Source organism: Homarus americanus, unplaced genomic scaffold, assembly GCF_018991925.1.
Source record: "Homarus americanus isolate GMGI-L3 unplaced genomic scaffold, GMGI_Hamer_2.0 scaffold14393, whole genome shotgun sequence".
Classification (NCBI taxonomy): domain Eukaryota; kingdom Metazoa; phylum Arthropoda; class Malacostraca; order Decapoda; family Nephropidae; genus Homarus; species Homarus americanus.
The window spans coordinates 71,344-98,325 of NW_024730271.1; the positions used below are offsets into that span (position 1 = coordinate 71,344).

Sequence of the window (26,982 nt, forward strand, 5' to 3'; positions counted from 1 at the left end):
GTCCGTCGGGACATACGACCTCGGCAGTCGTGACCAAAAATATTTTCAAATGACGCGCGCATTTTCTATACCGAAACGTTTCCGTCCGGGGCGAGTGGGTGGCGCCTCTCGGGTCTCCTCGTGGGTACACTCACTCAGTGGAGCGCTTTGTTTGTGTTTGGCTATCGTATCCTATACTGATCGCGCTGTGAACTTTCGTTATTATCGTATTTAATTGACTTTATAATGACTGGAAAGCGTAAAAGTGAGAGTGCTGGTGGTGTTCCAAAGAATAGGAGACAGGCAATTACTTTTGAGATGAAAATGAAGATAATAACACAGCATGAGAATGGAAAAACTGTAGCAACAATCTCAAGTGACCTAGGTTTCTCACACTCGACTATATCCACTATTCTGAAGGACAAGGAATGTATTCGTGAAGTAGTGAAAGGAACAACACCTATAAAGGGAACTATAATATCAAAGAGAAGACAAGGTCCTATTGACGATATGGAAAATTTTTTGGTGATATGGATAGAAGACCAGATACAGAAGCGTGTACCCCAAAGCCTTCTAACCATACAGGCTAAAGCAAGAAGCCTGTTCCAAAGCCTGAAGGAGCAGGCAGGAGATGAATGTGATCAAACCTTTACAGGAAGTCATGGGTGGTTTGATAGATTTAAAAAATGCTCCAGTCTACACAATGTTAAGGTGAGTGGAGAGGCAGCTAGTGCCGATTTTGGTGCTGCCAAAGCTTTTAAGGAGGAGTTAGATGATGTGATTGTGGAAGGGAATTATTTGCCTGAGCAAATATTCAATGTGGATGAGACTGGATTATTGTGGAAGCGCATGCCTGAGCGGACATACATCCACAAAGTGGCGAAAACAATGCCCGGATTCAAGGCATTCAAGGACAGAATTACACTTCTGTTGGGGGAGAATGTTGCTGATTTCAAGCTAAAGCCCTTCATGATCTATCATTCAGAGAACCCCAGGGCTTTTAAACATGTCAGCAAGCACATACTGCCAGTGTTTTATCGCAGTAATAAGAGAGCCTGGATGACCCTAGTACTGTTTGAGGATTGGTTCATGACTTGTTTCATTCCACGAGCCAAGGAGTATTGTCTGCAACAACAGATTCCATTCAAGATTTTACTGATTTTGGATAATGCTCCGGGACACCCACCACACCTGGACGACATGCACCCTGATGTTAAGGTAGTGTACATTCCACCTAACACTACCTCTATCATCCAGCCCATGGATCAAGGTGCTATTGCTGCCTTTAAAGCGTATTATTTATGCACGACCTTCGCTCAGGCTGTTGCTGCTACTGAAGGTGAGAAAACGCTCAAACAGTTTTGGAAGGAGTACAACATTTTGTCATGTATAAAGAACATTAGTGCAGCATGGGATCAGGTTACAAAACATTGCATGAATGGAATATGGAAGAAAATCCTGAAAAGATATGTGCACAGTTTCAAAGGATTTAATGAAAATGAAGTTATTGCGGATATTAGTAACAAGATAGTGGAGTTAGGTAAACAGCTGGAGTTAGAAATTGATAATGAAGATGTTGGACAGTTGGTTAAAAGTGTAGCAGAAGAGCTCAGTAACGAGGATCTTATTGAACTAGATGCACAGAAAATTGCAGAGGAAGAAGAGAGACAAAATGTAGAAGAAGAACCTGCACCCCCAAAAAGTTTTCAGTGAAACATATGGCAGAGGCATTTGCTACAATTAATAAAGGAATGCAAATGTTTGATGGCATGGATCAGAATTATGAGCGTTATGCCAAAGTTGACAGAATGGTCCAAGATGCACTTGCTTGCTACAGAGAAATTTATAATGAAAAGAAAAAGCAAACTGTGCAGTCTAAATTGGACATCTATTTCAAGAAGTCCCCCAGTGCTGTCTCCTCACGCCCCACCAGTGCTGCCTCTTCACTCCCTCAAGATGATCCAATACCTTCAACCAGCAAGTTTCCACAGTACATAAACCTGTCTGAAGAAAGCGACATTGATGACCCACCCAGCCCTGTCTCCTCTTCTGCTTCTTCCAATTAATATAGTCTCCATGTATCCTGTAAATAGAAAATTATGGGGGCCCTGTGTGCATTCAGCTGACTACATTAGGTAAGTGCTCAGTCACACTGTATCCATTCCTCATTCTTTATTACTTTTACTGTACTGTATCCATTCCTCATTATTTATTACGTTTAGTGTACTGTATTTCATTGTAGATTTTTATTTTTATTTATTTTATTTATTTATTTTTTTATCTATGTCGAACTTACGACCATGTCGGACTTACGACCTGGATTTGGGTCCCTAACCCCATCGTAAGTCGGGGAGCCCCTGTATTGGCGGACTAATCTTCCAGCTGGTGAGCAAGCCAAAGCATGCCAAAACTTTTTCATAAGAATTTCGTTAACCGAATTTTTGTTCGCTAACCGAAATGAAGATTCTTATGGAAGGTAATTCGTTAACCGAGGCGTTCGTTAACCGAGGGACCACTGTAGTGGAATTTTAAACATTGTTTTCTAAGTATGGTATGCATATAGCATGTGTTCTGACTTACATACATATCCAACTTACGAACGTCCTCAGAAACGGATCCCGTTCGTTACCTGGGGACCCCTATACTGTACATTGTATTATCATTATTACTGATGAAGGTTGTTAAATAGAAGGTTATAACAGGACATTTATAAAGTAATTGAGCCAAGTAATATCATAAGAACTAGGAAAAGAATAAATCAGTTGTGGGAAATATAATTATGTACTGTATACTGTATGAGGAAGTGATTTGTAAGTTACTTGTATGAATACTGATACCTGTATACAAGTGATAAAAATTAAGGGGCATAGATGTACAGGAAGCAGTAGGGTGTGTGACCGAATGGAATGAGCTTGTTTTCAACTGATTTTTGGGTAAGGAACAGCCTACTCAAGGGTAACCCAGATTTAGGGTCCTGTTGTGAAAGGTGATACCCACAGCAGAACATGTCATCTGTACTGTAGTAATAAGAATGAATAACAACATATATAAGGCAGATGTCTTCATATGTATTTGCTCATGTTTTTGGTCACCTTACATAAAGCAGAAATTTTTTAAAAAGGTCAGCTGATTCAAACCTATACTGTGCTTGTGCTTCATTTAAGAAAATCCAGATTAGGATGGATATATAATGAATTAGCAGTTTGAAGCAGAAGAGGAAATAGATATTTGAATGATATATTAATATGTTCCTGGGTAGGTCAGTAACTTTCAGATGATGGAGAAATTCTTCATTTACTTTTTTGTAATCATCAATTTTTGCGGAAAATATGTTTTGTAAAAATCTACAAAGACAATCCTCCCCAAGTGATGTACTCTGATTGGATGAAGATGCCATTCCCGGATAATTTTTTAAAACTTTTTACTGTATAATATATTGTTGATATCTCTGTGTTATTGCAGATCCCATGTATTACATTGGTGGGCTCAGTTGTATGGCTCGGGGAACAATATATTCCAACAGTAGCTCCTACTCTGAGCCAACTTTTTGACCGTAAAACTCAGGATGCACTGCTCAGTTACAGGACCAACCACTTGGCACAAAAGAGTCAAAGTATTGCCAAGGAGGCTCAAACTGTAAACTTACAGGTAATTATTGAATCATCTATTTGTGTAATGTTATTCTTTGTAACTTATCCTACACTATACTGTACTGTATTAGCTTTTAAAATTTACTGATATGTTGCATTCCTATTTTATACCCTTCTACTTATGCTGGTGACATTGTTTATCTTTCCAATGACTCTGTGTCTTTCAATCTGATGAATGTTTTCTGCCTTTTGGTCTTGTTTTATTTACAATATTTTGGGTTTGGTGTTGTATTGTTGAATTGTGACATTGTAGCTAGTGATACTATCAGGTATATTTTGCATGTCCATCAACACATTGGTTTAAAAGTCATGAATTATGATATTTTGTTATTGATTTGTTTAATGGGTTTTTCAATGTTTCATTCAACACAAAATTAGATAAGTGGATTGAAAAATAAAAATTATACAGTACACTATTTAATGTTTGATTTGGTAGCCATCTTCCACTCTGTTTAGGTGGAAATAGAGTAAGAGTCATGGATAAATTATATAGATATGTACAGTAGGAGAATGAAGTGTCAGTAATGCTTCCAGAATGATCACCAGGTTTCATTATATTTCTGCCTAAGCTGGGAAAATACTTCAGTCCCTCACTGTACATATGTTGGTAGGCAGTTAGGTATGTGAATACAGTTAAACCTCGAGATACAATGGGGTTAGGTTCCTGAAAACCCATCGCTAGGTGAATTATTGTAGATATTGGAGCATTATAACATGGGATTCAATGAGATACGTTCCCAGCCAGTCCCCAAAGACACATGTATCACAGACAAAACACATCCTGAAGAATAAGCCTGGTCATCATCACGTGTCCCCTTCAAGGCTAAGGGGACTCTTGTAGGTGGAGTGGAGACGTCACAGCTTCTGGGGAGTTTCATGCTGCTTAACATTGTCAAGCTTCACCTCAGAAACACGGTTGTCTGGGATGTCTCGTCCTTCCCAGACATTTTCAAAGTTATGCTGCTCACTTCACAGTTACAAAAACAGCAAAAGTACTTTTCATAAAAACAGAGTAAATGATGATGATAACAAAAACAATGAAAGTGGCTGACACTGCTCACATTTTCATAACAACAGTCGTACACCTTACAGTCTCAAACACACAGAAAATATCACTTCATAATCACCATAAAACAGTTCAATCTAAATGTTAGTGCTGTCCTCTCTCTATACGTATAAGAAAAAACACCGATGATAAATAAGTATAATGTACAATGCTGGCCAATAATCGTGGGTTAACTATCAACAAAGGACCAAACACAGGGCTGTAGTGCACGAGTTGGCTTTGTGATGCTGCATAGGTAGGCTTACAATTGAAGGTAGAGATGTGTCATGCATAGGGTTAAAAAACTTTTCCTTATAAAATGTCGCTGACTTGACGTAGAATAATATAATTTGCATTGCTGGAATCCTTGTAAGATAGCAATTAATTTGAATATATACAACCCATAGTTTGCACTACAGATAAAAATATCCAACCAATGGATATCGATGGCTATTCGATGGATATCATTAAAGCGAGATATTTTGATTGTACTGTATATAGCGAGATAGTTTTAATTTATGACCATCATTAAAGCAGAATGTTGCTTCTCGGGATATCGTATCTTGAGGTTTACCTGTATTGTATATTTATGAATAGTTACAGTGTGTATGTGTGTACTGTACTGTAATTTATTGTTTCTGAAAATACAGTATCAGTACAGTATTTAATTTAGTGATTACATAAAGGTGTGTGGTTGGTCTGTGAACTTGGATGCTGCATCAAAGAAACATTCAAGTCAAATGAAAAATCAAGACCTGAGTCAGCGATCTTTTCTGTTATTACAGGTATGTGAATCATATAAATTTGAAAAGTACTGTACTACTGTATATAATTTGTATAACTTTTACCTTCTTAATAGAAAGCAATTCTTTAACCCTTAAACAATGATAAGGATTAAAAACTGTAAGAATCAGATCCTCTTTTGTCTTGTTTGTAACATATTGTGCAAAATGGGTAATTTTGCAATAAATAATGAGGATTTAATATATTTTTATGATATAGAGATAGTTCACCAGACGGAAATATTTTGGTACATTGATCATTATTGACGAGTTTACTCTTACCAAAGTTACCTGGAAGAATTACATGATCGGCCTTGATACTGTACTGGTAATAACAAGTTGAAGAAGGTTTTATATGTTGAATGACTAACTAATTTTCATTTTTTTTTTCCAGGGGATGATCTTGGCACACACAATCAAATACAGTATTGAGACTGTACTCAATCTACACACTATCCTTGGTCGTCCCATGGGAAAGGCATGTGCCTTAAGTGTCTGTCGTCTCATGGAATCTCTGAAGGCCATAGAGAACACATATCATCGTCACAGTTCCCTCCTGGCAGACTCACTGCCTCACGTTATGCAATATCTTACATGCCAAGTGCTCTCTATTGTTTCTGCTGCAAAGGTCAGCATAATGAACTGTGTGGTGAAACCTGTGTGTTAGGAGTATGAATCGGCTACTTGTGCAATTAACCAGGCTGTTCACATATATTTATTATTTGGGTTTAAGTAACGAAACCCAAACGGCAGTTCCTTGTTTAATTATAAAAGGATTGTATATATAATTCCTGAGTGTAGATCGACCGTAAGTTCCACTGTATAGGAGTGAATGAGAAAGGGACAGCGTTTATGTATTATAAACGTTAGGTCACGTCCTTACGGTATAACTTTCTGTGAGCGACTAAGGAGTAAGGGCCTCGCTGTGCGGGCTTACAAATATGCTGACGATGGGTCTCTCCCTCCTGGGAGAGTTGCCCTCTCACGTGTACAACTCATGTCTTACTCAACGACAGTGGAAAGTTACAGGGTGGTGAATCTGAATATAATATCAGATGTATTGACCCATTTATACAATATGTTCTGTTGATGAGACAGGGGCCCATTACAAGTACAATACAGTACATGTATTTGCATTTTATTTGAGTAACATAAAGGAGCAAAGTACAGTAATCTATACTTTTTATTTTATAGATCCTCTGGTGTTAGTTATTGAAGCATCATGTAACAGTTACATGATGTCATACATCTTCATAGTTCCAAGTCTGTCATTTTTGGATTTCCTCTATAAATATTGTTGTATATTACTTAATGCTTTCAAAGTATAAGAAACCATAATTTACATTATGTACCTTTACAGACAAGAGTATCCAGTGCACGTTTAGATGGCCGTCGGTTGGACATCTTAATGGCACTTGCTTTGGTTGAGCAGATGCTGTCAGGATCTGGGACAAAGGAACGGCGGCTGGTCATACGTGTGGCTCTATCACTTGCTAATCAGGCTAGAGCATTAAGGGTAAGATAAGCTGTATCCTCTAGTACAATAATATAAGGGTAAACTGGTAAATTTAATTACTGTACTCTGGATTCTACCATGGGAAGGTTTAGATGATGTCTGGTAAATAATCAGCATATTCTTTAACTTCTGAGACATTTGGAGAGTTTTTCATTTGTGCAATAATTCTATTTAAAAAACTACTATATAAAAGATTCCACAAGTCAGTATTATGGTAAAACAGTTTAATGAGAATGCAAATCACACAAGATAGGTAAAAGGAATTTAACAAAAAATAAATATTACAGGACAAGATTCAGAGAGTTCAGAATCTACTGTAGAGTAGTGTACTTGATGGCTGATTTATTGTAAGGTTTGACAGTAAGAGGAAGGCATATTAATGATTCTTTTAGAATGGTAAGACTATCACTTAGAATATAAAAGCATTTTTGTGGAGAAAATCCCTCTAAATGATAATTTTTTTATTCAGGAAGAAGATGTCTCATCACTTCTAGTACTTCTGCGTCGCTTAGACCTGGCCTGTGAAGTTCAGTCCCGTGTGAAGGAAGCCACCAACTGCTCAATCCTCTACCATCACCGTGTAATCTTTCCAGCATATCTGAATCAATACTTTCAAAGTTTTGACCATGTTCATCATATTCATGTGAGTTCCCCCTTCCTGTATATTACAGTAAACCCTTGATAACTCGGCATTTGATATCTCGGAATTTCATATAATTCGGCACATATATGGTCTCAAAATTTATTATAAAATAACTTAGGAAATGCCGAGTTATATAAAATTATCTTGGAAAATCTTAGCATTTTTGGCTGCATGGGTAACACTCGCCACGCTCCATGCTTGGTCAGTCTGGTTTTTGCTATTGTTGTGGTCCGGTGTGTGCTGGCTCACTCCACCCTGTACATGGACATGGGAAGGGAGGGTGCTGCAGCACCCCAATAATTTGGGTATAAGCTACTATACATTTTACCACAAACTATCTGGGGCAGTACTAACCCATTAACACCCAACAACCTCCTCCATTCATGTTGGGCCAGCCACTGTATGCAGAACGTCTCCTCTATTACGGTAAATCCAATGTGGTAAACTTTATTTAATTTACAGTGCAATTCATTTTATCTTAATTTCAATTATCTGAATCTTCCAGGTATCCCAACTTTGTCCATTTGGTAAAAATTCAAATTTAGTCCAACATTCCAAAAACAACTGAAGTTGTTTATCCACGTCTTTGACACCAGTAGCGCTATAACCACTTTAAAAAAAATGCTATGATAAAAAATAAAATTGATACATAGCATAGTATATAAAATAAAACAGCCCATTTTTTATGTAGAAAAGATAGCTCCTTCCACACTCAAACCATTACACTGCCCTGCATAGTTTTTGAGGTTTGTGTATTATTAAGCTTTTCTGGGTGTATTTTGCATGCTGATCTCAAAAATGTTATCCATTTTGCTCAATCAGGTCAGAATTTTGTGCTATAGCATTTTAAGCGGAGATTCAGGTAAAATATTGGCATTTTTCGCTCAAAATGGGGTCCTCATATTCGTTCATTAAAAAAATCATCCGAGACATTGGCAAGCCTCACAGAAAAGATTTCGGTCAGTTTTAATGCCCTTACGATGCATTTAAATACACCCACGTGCTCGCCGGCCATTTAAATGTCCGCCGTGACGCAAAGGAAAAGAGTATATGTCCGTGTTTTTTTACATATATTTTTTCACAATTAAATTTCTTTTTCATCTGGTGGTACATGGCATGTTTCCTCTGTCTGTGGGATAGTCGAGCAGACAAGCAGCACTACATGCAATGTGACTGGCCTGCAAGAAGTGGACTTACTCCAGGTTCTCACAATGTTGTTGCCCATGCTCTGGTGAATCCGCAGAACATTCTTCTTCTGCCACTGCACATCAAGCTCGGTCTGTTCAAAAACTTTGTAAAGGCACTGGACAAAAAAAGCCAGGCTTTCAATTTTCTGAAAGAAAAATTTCCAAAAGTCAGTGAGGCAAAGCTGAATGCAGGAATTTTTGATGGCCCTCAGATCAGAGAGCTTTTCAAAGATCCCAAGTTTGATTGCAGCATGGATGTAAATGAGAAGAAAGCCTGGCATGCCTTTAAGTCTATTGTCTCCAATTTTCTTGGCAACTACAGAAGTCCAGAGTATGAACGAGTTGTTGAGGACCTACTTCTGAGCTACAAAGTTCTTGGTGCACGCATGTCCATCAAGATGCACTTCCTCAGCTCCCACTTGGACTACTTTCCAGAGAACTGTGGTGATGTGAGTGAGGAACAAGGAGAACGCTTCCATCAAGATATCCGTGTAATGGAGGAGCGGTACCAGGGTCGCTGGGATATCAACATGCTCGCCGACTACTGTTGGTGTCTGAAACGGGACGCCCCAGACACCAACCACCAAAGAAATTCTCTGCGACAGCCATTTATGCATGTCTAACTGTAAAGGCATCTATGTAGTTGACATATTTTGGTCCTATGTGTTGTGGTTACATTTCTTATGATATATTTTGCATAAAAATTTTGACATCATATTTAAGAATTTTGATTTTTTCCTAATTCCCATAGCATAAAAATCTGACCTGATTGGGCAAAATGAATGGCATTTTTGGAATCAGCACGCAAAATACATAAAGAATCAGCTAAGAAACCCGGCACCTCATGAATTTTTTTTCAAATGCAGCCCAGTGTTATCTGAGTAACATCACAGTTCAGCCAGGCAGTTAACCAGCTGACCGAGACGTGTGTGTATGTGTGTCTACCATGACGTCACATGAGAGGGAAGGAGGTGGGTGAATCATTCAGGCAGTACAAATCACTGCCTTCACATATCCTCCCCCCCCCCCCACACACACACACACTTCATTTTTCTTATTTTATAGTTTTATATTATATTTTCTTTATTTCTATTTCTAAGCCACCTTTGAGCATTATAATTTGTACTCTTTTGCTCTGTAATAAGGAAAATGGCTTTACTAGGATGGACTATAATATCCTTAGTGATACAAGATACAGTCAGTCCCCGATTTACAACGGGGTTAGGGACTGACGACCAGGTCGTAAGTTGAATTGGTCGTAAATCGAAAAGGCAAAAATAATACATAGAAAATCTAAAATGAAATACAGTACAGTAAAAGTAATCAATAATGAAAATTAATAAAGTATTACTGTGCACTTATCTTTAATGTAGTCAGCTGAATGCTCACGGGGCCCCAATAATTTTTTTATTAAATATGGAGACTACATTAATTGGATGAAGCAGAGGAGGAGACAGGGCTGGGTGGGTCATCAGTTTTGCTTTCTTCAGACAGGCTAACATACTTGCTTGTTGAAGGTATTGGATCATCTTTAGGGAGTGAAGAGGCAGCACTGGTGGGGCGTGAGGAGACTGCAGTGGGGGATTTCTTAAAATATATGTCCAATTTAGACTACACAGTTTGCCTTTTCTTTTCATTGTAAATCTCCCTGTTGCAAGCAAGTGCATCTTGGATCAATCTGTCAACTTTTGAAAAACACTCAACATTTTGATCCATTTCGTCAAACATTTGCGTCCCCTTATTATTACAGTGGTCCCTCGGTTAACGAACACAATTCGTTCCACAGAGTCATTCGTTAAGTTAAAATTTTGTTAACCGAATCCATTGTTTCAAAGGGATATTGGGTAATTGGTTCCAGCTCACAGAAAAGTATATACAAAGTAAAAAAAATGCAGTAAAGTACACTTACTTTGAGGTGTGTATGTAGAAGGTTCCTGGTTGATGATGATGAGAATTAGAAGTGGGGGTGGAGGAGAAGGGAGAAGAGAAGGAAGTGGGGATGGAGGAGAAATCGTCTTTCAGGGGACCCATGCTTGATGCCGTCATTTCACCAATAAAATTTTAAGTTCACTAGGTGTAATTCAAGATTATTTTATTTAAATCAACACTGCGCTTTATATTATCAATATGTTAATTAAATTTCAGAATGACCAATAATTTAAATGTAAAAATGCAAAAATATTCAAGACACTAACAAAATAGATGTTCACTCCACTGTCAACAAAGCCAAACTGACGCCTGGTGGCTGAGTCAAGCGGCTGATGGGCGCACAAAAAACTAGTTCCCTGTACTGCATACACTATATTATCAATATGTTAACTAAATTTTAAAATGACATAATTTTAATACAAAAAATGCAAAAATATTGAAGAGCACATCTAGATATTTACTCCACTGGAAACGATTGTAAACATAGAACAGATTACTGAATTGGCAGACTAGCCCATCATCAGCTGATGCTCACAACAAAATGTGTTGTTTGTAAGGATTTCGTTAATTGAAGTTTTGTTTGTTAACCGAATTGAAGATCCTTATGGAAGGTAATTCGTTAACCGAAATTTCGTTGATCGAACCATTCGTTAACCGAGGGACCACTGTAGTACCAAATGCCTCTGCCATTTGTTTCACTGAAAATTTTTTGGGTGGTGCAGGTTCTTCTACATTTTGTCTTTCTTCTTCCTCTGCAATTTTCTGTGCATCCAGTTCAATAAGATCCTCGTTACTTAGCTCTTCTGCTACACTTTCAATCAACTGCTCAACATCTTCATTATCATTTTCTAACTCCAGCAGTTTACCCAACCCCACTATCTTGTTACTAATCTCAGAAATTGCTTCATCTTCATTAAATCCTTTGAAACTGTTCACACATCTTTTCAGGACCTTCCTCCAAATTCCATTCATGCACTGACCTGTAACCTCATCCCATGCTGCAGCTATGTTCTTTATACATTTCATAATGTAGTCCTTCCAAAACTCTCTGAGCGTTTTCTCACCTTCAGTAGCAGCAACAGCCTGAGCGAAGGTCGTAGGTAAATAATACGCTTTAAAATCAGCAACAGCACCTTGATCCATGGGTTGGATGATAGAGGTAGTGTTAGGTGGAAGGTAGACTACCTTAACATCAGGGTGCAGGTCGTCCAGGTGTGGTGGGTGTCCAGGAGCATTATCTAAAATTAATAAAATCTTGAACACATCCCCTTGTTGCAGACAATACTCCTTGGCTCGTGGAATGAAACAACACAGGAACCAATCTTCAAACAGTGCTAGGGTCAGCCATGCTTTCTTATTACTATGATAAAACACTGGCAGTGTGTGCTTGCTGACATTTTTAAAAGCCCTTGGGTTCTCTGAATGGTATATCATGAAGGGTTTTACCTTGAAACCAGCTACATTCCCCCCCAACAGAAGTGTGATTCGGTCCTTGAATGCCTTGAATCCCGGCATGGTTTTCGCCTCTTTGTGGATGTATGTCCCTTCTGGCATGCGCTTACAGAATAAGCCAGTTTCATCCACATTAAATATTTGCTCTGACAAATAATCTCCCTCCACGATGACACGATCTAGCTCCTCCTTAAAAGCTTCGGCAGCACCAACATCAGCACTTGCTGCCTCCCCTTTCACCTTTACACTGTGCAAATTGTTATGTTTCTTAAATCTTTGGAACCTCCCATGACTTGCTGTGAAGTTTTGGTCGCACTCATCTCCTGCCTGCTCTTTCAGGCTTTCGAAAAGGCTTCTTGCCCTAGCCTGTATGGTTAGAAGGCTTAAGGGTACACGCTTTTGCAGCTGATCTTCCATCCACATCACAAGTAATTTCTCCATCTCATGAAGAGGACCTTGTCTATTTTTCGTTATTATTGTTCCGTTTATAGGTGCTGATCTTTTCATTACTTCACGAATTCGTTCCTTGTCCTTCAAAATTGTTGATATCGTCGAGTGAGAGAAGCCAAGGTCGCGTGAAGTGGTTGCTACTGTTTTTCCATTTTCATATTGCATTATTATTTTCATTTTCATCTCAAAAGAAATTGACTGTCTCTTTTTCTTCTCAGCACCACAAGAACTCTCACTTTTACACTTGCCAGCCATTTTAAAGGGAATTAAAAAAAAAAAATTTCAGTACACAGCGCGATCACTAACAACAACGACGGCCGAACACCAACTGAGCGGGCTACGACGTGGACACTGTACATGACGAGGTGGCCCAGCCCACGCCATGCTGTCGTACGGGATGGAAACATTTTGTTACTAGAAAATACGTATGAAATTAGATTTTTTTTGGTACAACTGCGGCGGTCGTATGTCCGGGTGGTCGCAAGTCGAGTAGGTCGTAAGTCAAGGAGTACCTGTATATGTTTATTTACATACAGTGTTCAGACTTGAATTATACGTAGAGAAAATTATTATTTTTTATTTTGTATAAGTGACCAAATTACAGAAGTATACATAAGTGCCAAATTGTTTACTGTTTATGTAGTGTTTCCCCTCCATCACCTGCGTGAACTACCATTCCCCTGCGTTACCTATCATGCCTCTGTGTCACCTACCATTCCTCTCACCTACTACAATGCTTCAATGCCTGGAGTGCCAGTAAGTGTTACTTATGGGCAAAAAAAAAATTATTGTTGTATTTTTGTAAGGGGGTCGGAAGTGCCTCGATGAATCAGAATTTGGGATGATTCGGTAGGGCTACAGCCCCATATGTGCCAAGTTATCAAGGTTTTACTGTACTTTATAATGGTATGTGACTTTCCTATGTGCCAGAGAGTATTACACACCCTAATCCAATAGAGGCAGTCCCTGGTTTACGAACGTCCGACTTACGAACATCAGCCGATACGAACGAGGTTAAACTTAAAGTTTACAGTATTTTATGTACCTGTTGACTTTTTTTTTACTTTCATTACTGTATTTTGTCATTCTAATTCTTCTTTTCTCTTAAATTAAGTAATTTTTTAGATATACAGTATGTAAGGACTTAGTCTTTGATAGTGGGATTTTTAAACATTGTTCTGTACTTGTAAGTATGGTATGCACATAGCATGTGTTTCGACATACGGTATGTACATTTTCAATTTAAGAACATTCCCTGGAATGGAACTCGTTCAAAACCAAGGGACTGCCTGTGCTACGTAATAATCATTAATAATCACTTTACTGTAGTTAGTATTTCTATTCATTGTATATTAAGACAACACTGTACAGAATGACTAAATTGTCCCTCTATCAATTCAGTTTATGCTGGCAGCAGTACAAGATTGTGCCATCCAGCTAGAGAAATGTTGTCATCTTGATTCTGCAGACCAACTGTTAAGCCAGTTCAAGGACGAGGTCTATTTACACATCAAGGAGTGTGTAAGTTACTTCGGAGTTTGTATGTTTTATGGCAACTTTTTCCTTTAGAAACAAACTTTTGTGTGAATCATAATGATAGATTCTAGTATTGTTGATTATATAGTTACATGTACTGTACTTTCTCTCAACTTACATCTGGTCTGTTTCTTATCAATATATTACTTATACAGTATTACACATTAGTCATGTGTATCCAGAAAGTCCATGGCATACGCTCTTCTTTTAACTGTAAAAAATATGAGTGTCTTGGGTAAAATAACTCAAAACAAATAATTTAAGGGTATTATAACTTGCCTTTTCTTTATTTTCTTAAAAAAAAGTAAAAACACACTGTATAAAAACTTAGCATCAACCTTCCATGCTGTATGATTGGAGGTACAAAATTTTAAATACCAATCTACTCAAAATTGCTTCCACAGTTTGTGGATCAGAATGACCAAAAACAAAAGTAGTATCCAACAATCTCTCTCCTGCATAATGATAAGATGTGATCTAAAAAATAATTTTGAATAGCATTTTGGGATCTCATGAAGATTAGGAACCACAATATATTTCACCACTAACATTACCTGAGAGAGGTTAGGTAAGGATAGGATAGCTTAGTATTAGGGTATTTAATCATGAGATGAAGTACAGTAAGTCCTCGTTTAACGTTGCCCCCGACAACATTGTTTCGTTATAACGTCGCTACTCTTTAGATACCCATGATTCCGACAACGTCACGCCCGATTCGTTATAACGTCGTCACGGACTACTTTGTATGAAACATCGCCCTCTCTCATATTGCCGCGCTACGCTCTCTCGCGGAGCATCACAGCGTCCCCAGTCTTTGTTAGGCTTCCACAGAGTACATGCATGTTTAAGTGTTTTTGCTCTAAATTCTGTACTGCAACCATTCGAAATTACTTGAAAGCGCCCATTAAGTGCTAGTGATGCTTGTGTTGTGAAGAAGCAATGCTAGACCATAAGCCTTGCTATGAAAATGGAGGTCTCAATGACTCGCCACCCTCCCCTCCACTACTCACCACACACTCGCACCACCTCTGCCCATCACTGAGTACAATACAAAATGATTTAGCTTATTTATCTTTTGGGATGTATAATATACAGTATACTATTTTCTATAAAAATTCCATTGAAATTATGTATATGTAATGTATTTTATGGGGCAAAGGGAGGCTGGGGAACATAACTAGCGTATTTTATCTATTTCTTATGGGGAAAATTTATTCTGTTATAGTTTCCGTTAACGTTGTGTTTTTCAAGAACGTAACCACGACATTAAGTGAGGACTTACTGTAATATGGGGTTCCAAATCTTCATGAGGTACAGTCGCTCAAAAAGGTATCTGAAAAGTGAGGTCCAATGGATGTTAAAATGAATAATACAACCCCTGTTGTCTGGGCATTGTTGCCTGGTCCTCTACCATTTCCCCAAAACATACGTCTGATGTGTCATATTGTCATGAACAATATTTTTCAGATACTTTTTTGAGCGACTGTACCCATTTTTTCAGGAGTTAACCTTTAAACTGTGTACTATACTATACTGTACTGTATTAGGATTTAAAGTGTGACATTTAATCTCATAGATCTTTTTGTTTTGTTTTCTTTTTTAGGTTCTGGATAAAACTTGTCAAGCTGTAGAAACAGAGTTACGACTGAGCACTCACTCCCACCTTCAGCTAGATAACCGCAACCCCTTCCAGACTCCATTAAAGGATGTTTCTCCGTTACTGTACCTACAGCCGCTCAGTCTGCTTGATTCTGTCATATCAGTAAAAGGTAAGCAATGTCTTTATTATAGCTATACATTATTTCCATATAAATAAACAAGTTTTGCAGGTATCATCACATGTTGGACCTATGAAACACTAAAGTTTTCAGAGTAAGACTTTTTATGATAGCTCCTACAAGTACTGTACTGAACCTGCTTATTGGACATTTTGTAATAGCTGAAGTCACTAGGATCCAGATGATTGGCAATTGTGTGTCACTTCCTTGATGACATTGCTCATGATTATAGCTACTGTGTGAAGAAGGAATTTTTTTTTCCATTTCAAGCTGTTGTTTATTATTGTATAGGGGTCCTCACTATGCGCTGTACAGTGAGTTCTGCTATAACGCGTGTTTTGATAACGCGAATTTGCTCTAACGCGATTTATGAATTAGGAACGATATTTGTATAACGCGAACGCTTGTTTGCTATAACGCGATTTTTGCTCACTATTTCTCCAATTATGTGGTACAGTGGGGTATGCTATAATGAATCTAATTGGTTCTAGAACCTTGTTCGTTATAGCATTCATTCGTTATAGGATTAATCCGTTCCAGGCCCCCAAATACAACCACTTAACACTGAAAAATATACTGCAATATAAAATTGTAAAAATTGTAAAAAAGTGCATAAATATGCATCTAAACCCCTGAAATAAAGAATATCATTAATATTTGTAATAATAAAACAATAAAGAAAAAAAAATTTAAATAATGTGAATATGGTAAAGAAGAATATCAACAAGAACCGTTCTGGTGATAGAATTCCCGGTGATGATCGTAAAAGAAAGGATATAACACTTGAAGAGAAGCTCGATTTTATCAACCTCAAAATCACCCTTCTCCCCCATCAAGTAAAGTGTTACATTTATTGTATGATTTCATTATTAGATATGAATGTAACATTTATTTAGACTGTGCTATCCTTTGTGTTAGGCTAACTACTAAATTTTTTCGATTTTGAGTAATCTGCACCTAACCCTATTTTCTCCATAAGCCCTGTTATTTCTATTACGCGATTTTCTATAACACGATATTTTACAAGAACACAATTATCGCGTTATAGCAGAACTACCTGTATTGGTATACGTTATTTCTAATTAAATTTAGAAATAAAGAAAATAATCTATAAAATGAGACTTAATAAGAGTGGGAAGTGAATTATCATTATAAAATGTTTCACTATAAGTAATTTTTCTCTGGAACATATCCCTGGCATGTAATGAGGACCCCCCTGTACTTTATTTTATTTTATTTATTTGCATTAGTACCTTATTAAGGTGATTCTTATATGTTTTAGACTATGTTGAGCAATATCTGGAGAGGACATTCTATGCCCTGACTGTTGTGGCTCCCCATGACTGGAGAACCTATGAGGAAATGCGAAACCTGGCAGCTTCCAAGTACAACATATTTACTGTACCGTCACACCTGCCGTCTCACACCTTAGATCAGGTATCATCCACAAAGTTGGCATTCTGTAGTCGTTTGTGTTTTAGTTGTATGAACTGGATTATCGAGAGGACTACAGTAGAACGTCGATATAACACGAGATACGTTCCAAGAGAGGTCGCTTTAAACCGAATTCACACTAAATCTTAGTGTTGTTTCAATGGAATAATTTAGTTTGGTACAGTCGGCCCTTAACATACGCGGGGGTTACGGAACAGAGATACCCGTGGATGTTAAAAATCCGTGTATTTTTGCTGCCCCCATGTCCTTATTTACCGTATATACCTGTGTGTAGTTCGAGTTTTTAAGACCAAATTATTTGGCAAAAAATTGGGGGTTGACCTCTAAACGGGTAATAGTTTCGTTAGGTTGAAAAATATTTACCAGTAACTACCAGTAAACAATGGAAACGATGCACCAACGCACCACCAGCTGTGAGTGTCGGTACAGTTGCCAGGGCACATCTCTTGCGCCATCATAGCAAGCCCAAAGTAGCCAAATGCATGGTATGGTAGCACAGGACGATGTAAAACATAAAGTATTCATTTATTAAAGTTTATTTATAGATACTGTACATAAATTTTTGTTCATTACATTTGAAACATCAATCTTTGTTAATTAAATTTGAAACAAAAGAAAACTACGATACCGTATTTTCATTGAAATATTACATCACAAGTATATTTTACCTTAACTGTGACTGAATGAATATATTCTCGGAAATAAATATGGAAATGTAATATTTTTGCTGGAATGACGTACATATTACAGTGGAAAGTCGAATAAAATCATGATGAAAACAATGACTTTCGCTTTCTTTCGTTGTTCAAAAGATTTTACCGTAATCGCTTTTCGAATGGTTTTCAGTTAAAAAACTGTTGTACTCGTACTGTATTACAATAATATTCTATCCTATCATTAGCCTTATAATCCCACAGCTGAAAACCATTCGAAAAGCGATTACAGTAATATCTTTTGAACGAAAGAAAGAGAAAATCATTGCTTTCGTCGCAATTTTATCCCACTTTCCACTGTAATACGTACATCATTTCAGCAAAAATATTACATTTCCATGTTCTCAGAAATAAATGGTAGTTTTGTTGAAACGTAATGTACAGTATTTAATATTAAAATGCAAAAATAGCTATAAAAACAATTAATACACCCGTAATGTACTGGCTGGCATCTCCACTCGTCCCTGCTCCCGCCAGTCACCTCCCCGTTCTATCCCTCCGCCTTCTCCCTGCTCTATCCCTCCACCTCCTCCACATTGTCACTACTGTTGTATTACAATAATATTCTATCCTAATTCACTTGAACAAATACTACGTTACCATATTTCTGAATATTTTCATAAAAATCCATCAAAATAATTTTCCTTGTCATCGTCTTCAACACCAAACAGCTCCTCCCAGTCTTCTCCTTGAACAGGGCTAGAGGGTACGTGTTTTTCGAATCATTTTCAGTTAAAAAAATGTTACATCACATGTATATTTTACCTAAACTGTGGCTGAATGAATATATTCTCAGAAATAAATAGTAGTTTTGCTGAAACGTGATGTATTTCAATGTAAAATAGGATAAAATACATGACGAAGACAAAAGACTTTACCTCACCTTCCGATGTTCAAGAGATGTTACTCGTTTTTATAATAGTTTTCGGTTAAAATACTGTTATATTACAGTGATATTCTATTCATACTGTGCTTGATATAATGCATTCACGGAAATGTAATATTTTTGCTGAAATGACGTACGTATTCCAGTGGAAAGTGGGATAAAATCGTGACGAAAACAATGACTTGCTTTCTTTCGTTCAAAAGATGTTACCGTAATCGCTTTTCGAATGATTTTCAGTTTAAAAAACTGTTGCATCACAAGTGAATTAGGATAGAATACTATTGTAATACAAAAGTTTTTTAACTGAAAACCATTCGAAAAGCGATTACGGTAACAACTTTTGAACGAAAGAAAGCGAAAGTCATTGCTTTCGCCACTTTCCACTGTAATACGTATGTCATTTCAGCAAAAATATTACATTTCCATATTCTCAGAAATAAATAGTAGTTTTGCTGAAACGTATTGTATTTCAATGTAAATTAGGATAAACTACATGAAAGCAAAAGACTTTACCTAACCTTCCGATGTTCAAGATATGTTACTCGTTTTTTTAATAGTTTTCGGTTGAAATACTGTTATACTAGTGATATTCTATTCATACTGTGCTTGATATAATACATTCACGGAAATGTAATATTTTTGCAACTACAATGCTGATGTCAACACAAGTGTGGTTACAGCGAGACTGACTGAGTGAGGGAGAGCTATGCGTGTGTGTGTGTGAGGTTGCGGGAGCGGGCGGTGTCCTGTGTTTGGTGCCACGCGCGAGTTGAATGGCGCCCGATTTGAATGTACTTCAATTACTTCAATGTACAGAATATTCCTCCGGCGGGGCAATCCGCATATTTGCAAATCCGTGTATGCTAAACCCGCGTATGTTAAGGGCCGACTGTACTTGAGAGAAACACAAAATACTAAAAAGACTGAGTCTACCCAGATGCACCTCAGCCCACCTCCTAGAATAAACAAAACATTGTTTTTTGTAGTATTATGTTAAAAGAAACACTCATAAATCAACACAGCTAAAATTTTGGGACGTAAAATGGTCTGTTTACTAGCGATCAGCTGATGGGAAGATGGGGGGTGAGGTGATATGTTTGACACTTGATGCCAAGGTCTAGTGCTTATTTATTTATCTGTCCATAAGAGTGACTTTAAGTTTTTCTCTTCTAAAATGTCACTGAACTGACATGTTCTAATTAATTTTATTACAAATGGCTAAAATTTTACTCTCTTGTGCAAAATATATGACGTTTATATTAAAATTATCCTCTGTCTTGCAAAGATTCTAGCAATACAGATTATATTCTCCTAACTTTAGTCTGTGATATTATATAAGATAAAAACTGTAAGCCTATAACCACCCAACCCTGGGAGGGAGGGAGGAAGGGGAGGTGACAGTGACATGTTTGACAGTTGGGGCTGAAGGTCTAGTGAAGTATTTATTTGCTTATTTATGTCCTTTAGATTGAGTTTTTGTTTTTTGTTTATAAAATGTCACAGAAGTGACCGAGTAGAATATAATTTACATTGCTGGAATTCTTATAAGATAATGATTAATTTTAATATACAGTAATCATGCTATAGTTTGCACTTGACAAAAATTTTAGTAATCATTTATTACATTATTTTGAGTACAGTACATGTACAGTACAGCTTTGCCCTTAGGACACTTTCGCGTTCCCAGAGAAACATTAGGCGCGAATTTTAAAATATGATGCGCCAGATTGACCCGTTCAAAATAGGAAAGATTTGCTTTAAATTAAAACATTGTCCTTAATTGTGGGTGTTGCTTTAAATTGAATCGCTTTAAACTGACATTCTACTGTACAGGAATCTGTTTGTTCAACAGTATGAGTATGTTTTAGTAAGGATGATGAGTATTTTAGAAATCTTCAGGGATGGATGACATAGAATTGAAGGGGTCAATGGCGAGATTTTTTTATTTATATTACAGTAATCTCCCCATTAGCCAGAATCATCAATGCGTGGAACTCTCCAACAGTTGGAATTATTATTATTATTATTATTTTTATTTTTTTTTGCATTACGAGAAATTCCAGGAAAAATCTCTTCAATCAGGGTATCCTAACGAATTTCCGGGGATTGCATCTTGCATGTTTCCAGAAAATTTTGTGAAAATCTCTCCGTTCCGGGCATGGGAACAAATTTCTGAAAGATTGCATCACATTTCCGACACGGGGGCGTGCCGGTTGTGTGGGTGGGTAGGCTCAGAGTGCCCGTGAGCTACATTTGGCCACTTCTGTCATGTGACTGCATGGGATGCCATGATTGGCTGATGTACCTCACAGCCTATCTCCTTAAACACACTTAATTCATTGTCTGCTGCTGTTGTACATGCATGTTCGCTTGCTCACTGCTGTTCTGTTTCTGCATGCGATCTGTGTTGTGCAGTACTGTACATTAATGTATCAGGATATAATCATCTAAGAAGACCTTAAAAGTAGTGTTAAGAAGTAATAAGTGATTACAGTTACGTATACTGTACAGTAGTGTACTTTACATTCAATAAATGTTAAAGTACAGTACCATATGTACTGTACAGTACTGAATAGAAGAGAGTGGACAGTGTATGCCTACTGTAGATTAGTGTGTAGAGGGTGTACTGTATGTACAGTATACAGTGCATGTACAGTCCTGGCTAAAAGTCCTGTGCCAGGCAGTTTTGCCTAACCTGGCTAAGTGGCAACGTCAGAGACACACACGCACGAACACACATGATGGAACTACTGGGCCCATAGTTTAAGCTTCGATCTGTGGTTTAAAGGGCACATTACATGCCTAGATTGCCATGTTGCCAGCAATGTCAGGAACAAACCAATTAATAATTATTATGACCTACATTGAATGACGAGAACCAATGTATTTTGTGAGCACAAACGAAATGTGTGCCCCCCCCCCCACCACCACCACCATCATACACACATCATTCTACACCGTCTGCTAGACACCTTGATTATGTGAACAATCCATTCTATGTCGTGTCTATGTGCACATCCTCTTTCAACTACACCATGTATCGGTGATAAGAGTTGTCTTATGTCAGTGTCAGGAGGACAGGTATCAAATATGCTGCATAAAGAGAAACTCAATTTCAAGTCATAGCAGAGAGGGTTCCTAATAGGAGAGATGGTTGCTGATAGGTGAGAGGGTTGTTGAAGGTTCCAGACAGCAGGGCGGCAGGAGTGATGTGCTCAAGTAAATTTTTCCTTTCGTTCCTACATATCATCAGTGTCACATTTCAATGGCTACCATTTTTAGTATAATGAGGTGCCACATTTGATATATTAACTTTACATATTACAGGGTTCCATGGTAATTTGAAAGAGAACGGAAAACATGATGTGGACACCCCCTCCCTGACTGATGTGCACACACACACACACACACACACTGTTTGAGCGTTACTTTGTTTGGGAGTGTGCTCTATGTTCCAATTGGTAAAATTGGTTCGAGTGAACTATGTTATATCACTCTTAAGTTTAATTGAGTATTAAATATTTGGTGAAATAAAAGTGTTCCACATGAGGATAGGAAGAAAACATGTTGCCTCTAAACAAAAAAAAACTATATGTTTATAATACAAAAAGAAGGAAAAAACATATTATCTCTGCCAACTCGCCCTCACTGTTACGGTTGATCCAACTCCACATGTTTACGGTCACGTGGCTGCCCCTGGCTTCCTGATAAACATGTTGCCGGTTGTAACTGGTGTTAACAGGTCTCCAGCAGTGAAGACGGCCATGGTTGCCCAGAAGTCCAGGTCCTCCCCCACATACTGCTCTGGGAACTGTAGCCCCCTAACCCAGTGTTGTTCTTCGAACCTTTCCTTGATAACAGAAACCCTGTGGTGGATCCCAATTCCATGGAGTCGTTGCCTAACTCTCCAAGTGCAGCTGCTCCATAGTGGCCACCACATTGGTGAAAGGATGGTCGCGCATGTCTGCCACAATCCTCACATAGTCTGCTGCTCTGGTCAGTCTAAGCCGTCTTGATCTGGAAAGATATATTAAATTACCAGACTCTTCAAACCGCTGTAACCAACACCGCATTGTTGATCTCGAGACTCCCATCTGCCTTGCAATCTCGTTGATACTTAACCCAGCATTACGTATGCCGACGAATTGCCCTCTCTGTTTGAGACAGGTATTGTGGTGTTGGTCTACGATGGTTGTTGTTGGTGGAATACTGAACGGTTGCTGTATGACCATGTCATAACCTCGGATAAGTTAAAGGTTGTGGTGAATGGCATTAATTGTCCCTAGAATTTATTCTTTATGGTGATGGGGAGATTTGTAGAGAAAACTTCAAAAATCAATTACTGTACTGTACAGTACTTTTCATAAAAAACTCATCAGCAAATAATTAAAAAAAAATCATGGATGAAGGTCATTGATATGCAAAGTAATGCCCTTGAAGGGAATATTGACTTGTATCATTATGGGATACTTGGCCTTTTTTTTTCTATTTTTTTAAAGATTCATGTCTTAAAATTATTCAGTTAATTTATTCAAAGCTTTTATGGATTATGGTCATTGGTATCTGAGGGATTCATGTCAAAGACTTAGTAGAGTTATATTCATCCAACAAGACCCCTCCTCACCTAATGTATCACTGTCAGTCCACTTGACCATTGGACATTATCTTTGTATAGTATACAGTACAGTAGTTGTGTGGCCTGTGTCTATCTGTATTTATATATTTCTTCATATGTATCTATTTGTATGTTACTATGTCTTATCACTCATTTCAGTCTTGTTCTCCATTCTACCACTTAACTACTGGCATAATTTTGACAGGGTGTTGATGTTCTGGAGATTATGCGCAATATTCACGTGTTTGTGCAGCATTACCTGTACAACTTGAACCAGCAGTTCTTTGTGGAGGCCAGTAGCAACAACAAACACCTCAGCACTGTCACCATCAAACACATTGCCAATTCCATCCGAACACATGGAGCAGGCATCATTAATACCACAGTAAGAGCTTTTGTGTTATTGGGCTTCAGTACAGTACAGTCTCTCCTCGACTTACGACGGGTTCCGTCCCGACGACCGGGTCGTAAGTCGAAAAGGCAAAATAATGCATATAAATTCTAAAATGGGTGTCTCTTTTTCTTCTCAGCTCCACGAGAACTCTCACTTTTATGCTTGCCAGCCATTTTAAAGGGAATTACAAACAAAAATTTTGTCAGTACACAGCGCGATCACTAACATCGGGACTCGAAAATACGTACTGTGAAAAATATTTTATACGACCATGGCTGTTGTATGTCCAGGTTGTCGTAAGTCGAGGAGAGACTGTATATTCATGTGCTGTATTCATGAATATTAATACAAGTACTAACCCCGTACATAATTAGGTGTGTGGTACAGGTACAGGAATATCTATGTGGTGATGATATTTTACAGTTGAGCCTCACTAAGTATGAATTAAAGTTGTTTTGATAATTACTGTACCTGGTTACACCTATTGATATATGGTAATTAACCTTCCTTTACTGTACTATGGTGATCAGTATTATTTCTTAACAAGTAATATTCCGACGATGTTTATATTAGGTTTAGGTCTTATGTGGTTGATCTTGGACTTGATGAGGACAGTCAGAGAAATTATGTTTTGAGATAGTTTTCTATTTTTGAGTGAAAAGTCATTGTATACATTTTAATAATGAATGAAAACTAGTGTACTTTTAGAAGAGTTAAATATACTCCATGTGTACGTATATATATTTTGATACTGTAAAAATAATTGATTATCCATAGAAAATTTTGAGTAATTGTCTGAGCTAAAGTTTCTGAATCTGTGTGAATCATTGTACAAGAGTATAAAAACTGGTATTATTATTATTATCAGTGTCATAACTACAGTGACCTGATAACCTTATACTTCTCACAGGTAAACTTCACTTATCAATTCCTACGGCGAAAGTTTCACGTCTTCTCTCAGTTCCTGTATGATGAACATATCAAGTCTCGCCTGCTGAAGGACCTGCAACACTGGCGAGAGGTAATAATGGGTTTTGTTCCGTTGGCTCCACCCCCATCAGCATGAGGTGGATTTACTCCACCCCCATCAGCATGAGGTGGATTTACTCCACCCCCATCAGCATGAGGTGGATTTACTCCACCCCCATCAGCATGAGGTGGATTTACCTTACTTTATCCTCTTCCCCACTGGCTGGTTTGTTTGTTATTCAGGTGGTCGGTTATTAATGTTACACACTGTTGGCAAACATAGCAAACACCGATGAGCATACACAGGCTCTTGAATGTACAGTACCTACAGCTATAGAATGAAAATCAATGTATTACTACAGTAATATACTTGTACAGTGACCCCTCGGTTAACGAACTCAATCCGTTCCAGAAGGTCGTTCGTTAACCGAAACCATTGTTTCAATGGGTTTTTGGGTAATTGGTTCCAGCTCACCGAAAATTTCCTAAATTCAACAAAAATGGTAGAAAAGTTCACTTACTTTGAGGTGTGTATGTAGAAGGCTCCTGGATGATGATGATGATGGGATTTAGAATGGGGGTGGAGGAGAAGGAAGAAGAAAAGGCATTGGGGTGGAAGAGAAGTCACCCCATGGCGCCATTTCACCCATAAAATTTTAGCTCTCTTGGTGTAATTCAAGATTATTTTCTTTAAATCAACACTGCACTGCATTATATATTGTCAATATGTAAAATATATTTCAAAATGACCAATAATTTGCTTGGAAACACAGAAAAAAAGCGTTTAGTTGAAGAGAGTCTCAAGCAAGATGTTACCTCCAGTGAAAACAGAGACTAACGCCTGTTTGCTGTGTTAAGAGGCTGGATACCGCGCATTAAACTAGTCACTTTACCTTCAATTATGTTCAATAATTGTTAAAATGACTAAAAAATTGAATATTAAACTTTTAAAATTATTGAATAGTATAAACTTCTTGATATTTACTAAAATAGTAAGGAATTTAAGCCCTAGAACCGATTGATGTATTGGCGGACTGATACTAAAGCTGGTTGCCCGGTCAGTGCAAGCGAAAACATGTTGAGGTCGGTTCGTAAGAGATTCGTTAACTGAATTGAAGATCCTTATGGAAGGCAGTTCGTTAACCGAAATTTCGTTAACCGAGGCGTTCGTTAAACGAGGGGTCGCTATATATGTTTTATAGATGTTGGTTTTGTGTTTCATGCTGTTCACTTTGTTTCAAATCTCATCCAGTTTTCCAGTACAGGTATAAAACTATTACAGCCCCCCCCCCCCCAAGTTTGCTAATTTTTACTTCGCAGTTCTCGGTTATTCGTGGATGACACCCTGGATGTACCCAAGAATGTCTGTGGGTAGTTTTAATGTTGCCGATATTTTTGCGGCTGGACAGGGAGCCATTCGTTCTAGAGACAGTAATTTCATTTACCTGTATACAGGTATTGTAAATATGTGTGTGTGTGTGTGTGTGTGTGTGTAGACACACACACACATGCACAAAACACGTACAAATAAATAATAAATTGGAAAATCCTCTCATAAATAATCAGAAACAAATTTATTAAAAATGTGACAGTATACCCTCAAGTCCATGCTCTATTGCAGAACTTTATTAATAGAGCACGGACTTGATGGTAGATACATTTTTAATAAGTTTGTGAGTAGATTTTCCAATTATTATTTCTTTGTATGTGTTTTGTGTGTGTGTGAGTGTGTCTACACACACACACACATATACAATACTACAGGTAAAATAAATAATTGTCTTAAGGGCAAACACATAAAGGGAATTTACATTTCTTTGTACACAAGTAAAATGTGCCCCCCCCCTCCTCCCTCCGCAAATGTTACTTGTGGATCTGGTGATTCGCGGCCAATTTGAGAACCTAACCCTCGCGAATTTAGGGGGGCCCCCTGTACTATATACATATGGTATTACATTTACTGTATTATGTTTGTGTTTGGCTTATAGTCATTGTATGCACCA

At 37.8% G+C, this 26,982-nt stretch overlaps 1 protein-coding gene across 1 annotated transcript in view; it reads left to right on the forward strand.

Moving 5' to 3' along the window:
• The window catches only part of LOC121866939 (WASH complex subunit 4-like), a 52,857-nt gene that overhangs the window by 14,419 nt on the left and 11,456 nt on the right, over positions 1–26,982 (forward strand). The window contains exons 8-17 of the mRNA XM_042366690.1: positions 3,442–3,627; positions 5,361–5,459; positions 5,851–6,084; positions 6,817–6,972; positions 7,442–7,615; positions 14,035–14,154; positions 15,773–15,938; positions 17,230–17,384; positions 23,822–24,001; positions 24,921–25,031. Of these exons, the coding sequence (XP_042222624.1) occupies positions 3,442–3,627; positions 5,361–5,459; positions 5,851–6,084; positions 6,817–6,972; positions 7,442–7,615; positions 14,035–14,154; positions 15,773–15,938; positions 17,230–17,384; positions 23,822–24,001; positions 24,921–25,031 (1,581 nt within the window). The remainder of the gene's footprint in view (positions 1–3,441; positions 3,628–5,360; positions 5,460–5,850; positions 6,085–6,816; positions 6,973–7,441; positions 7,616–14,034; positions 14,155–15,772; positions 15,939–17,229; positions 17,385–23,821; positions 24,002–24,920; positions 25,032–26,982) is intronic.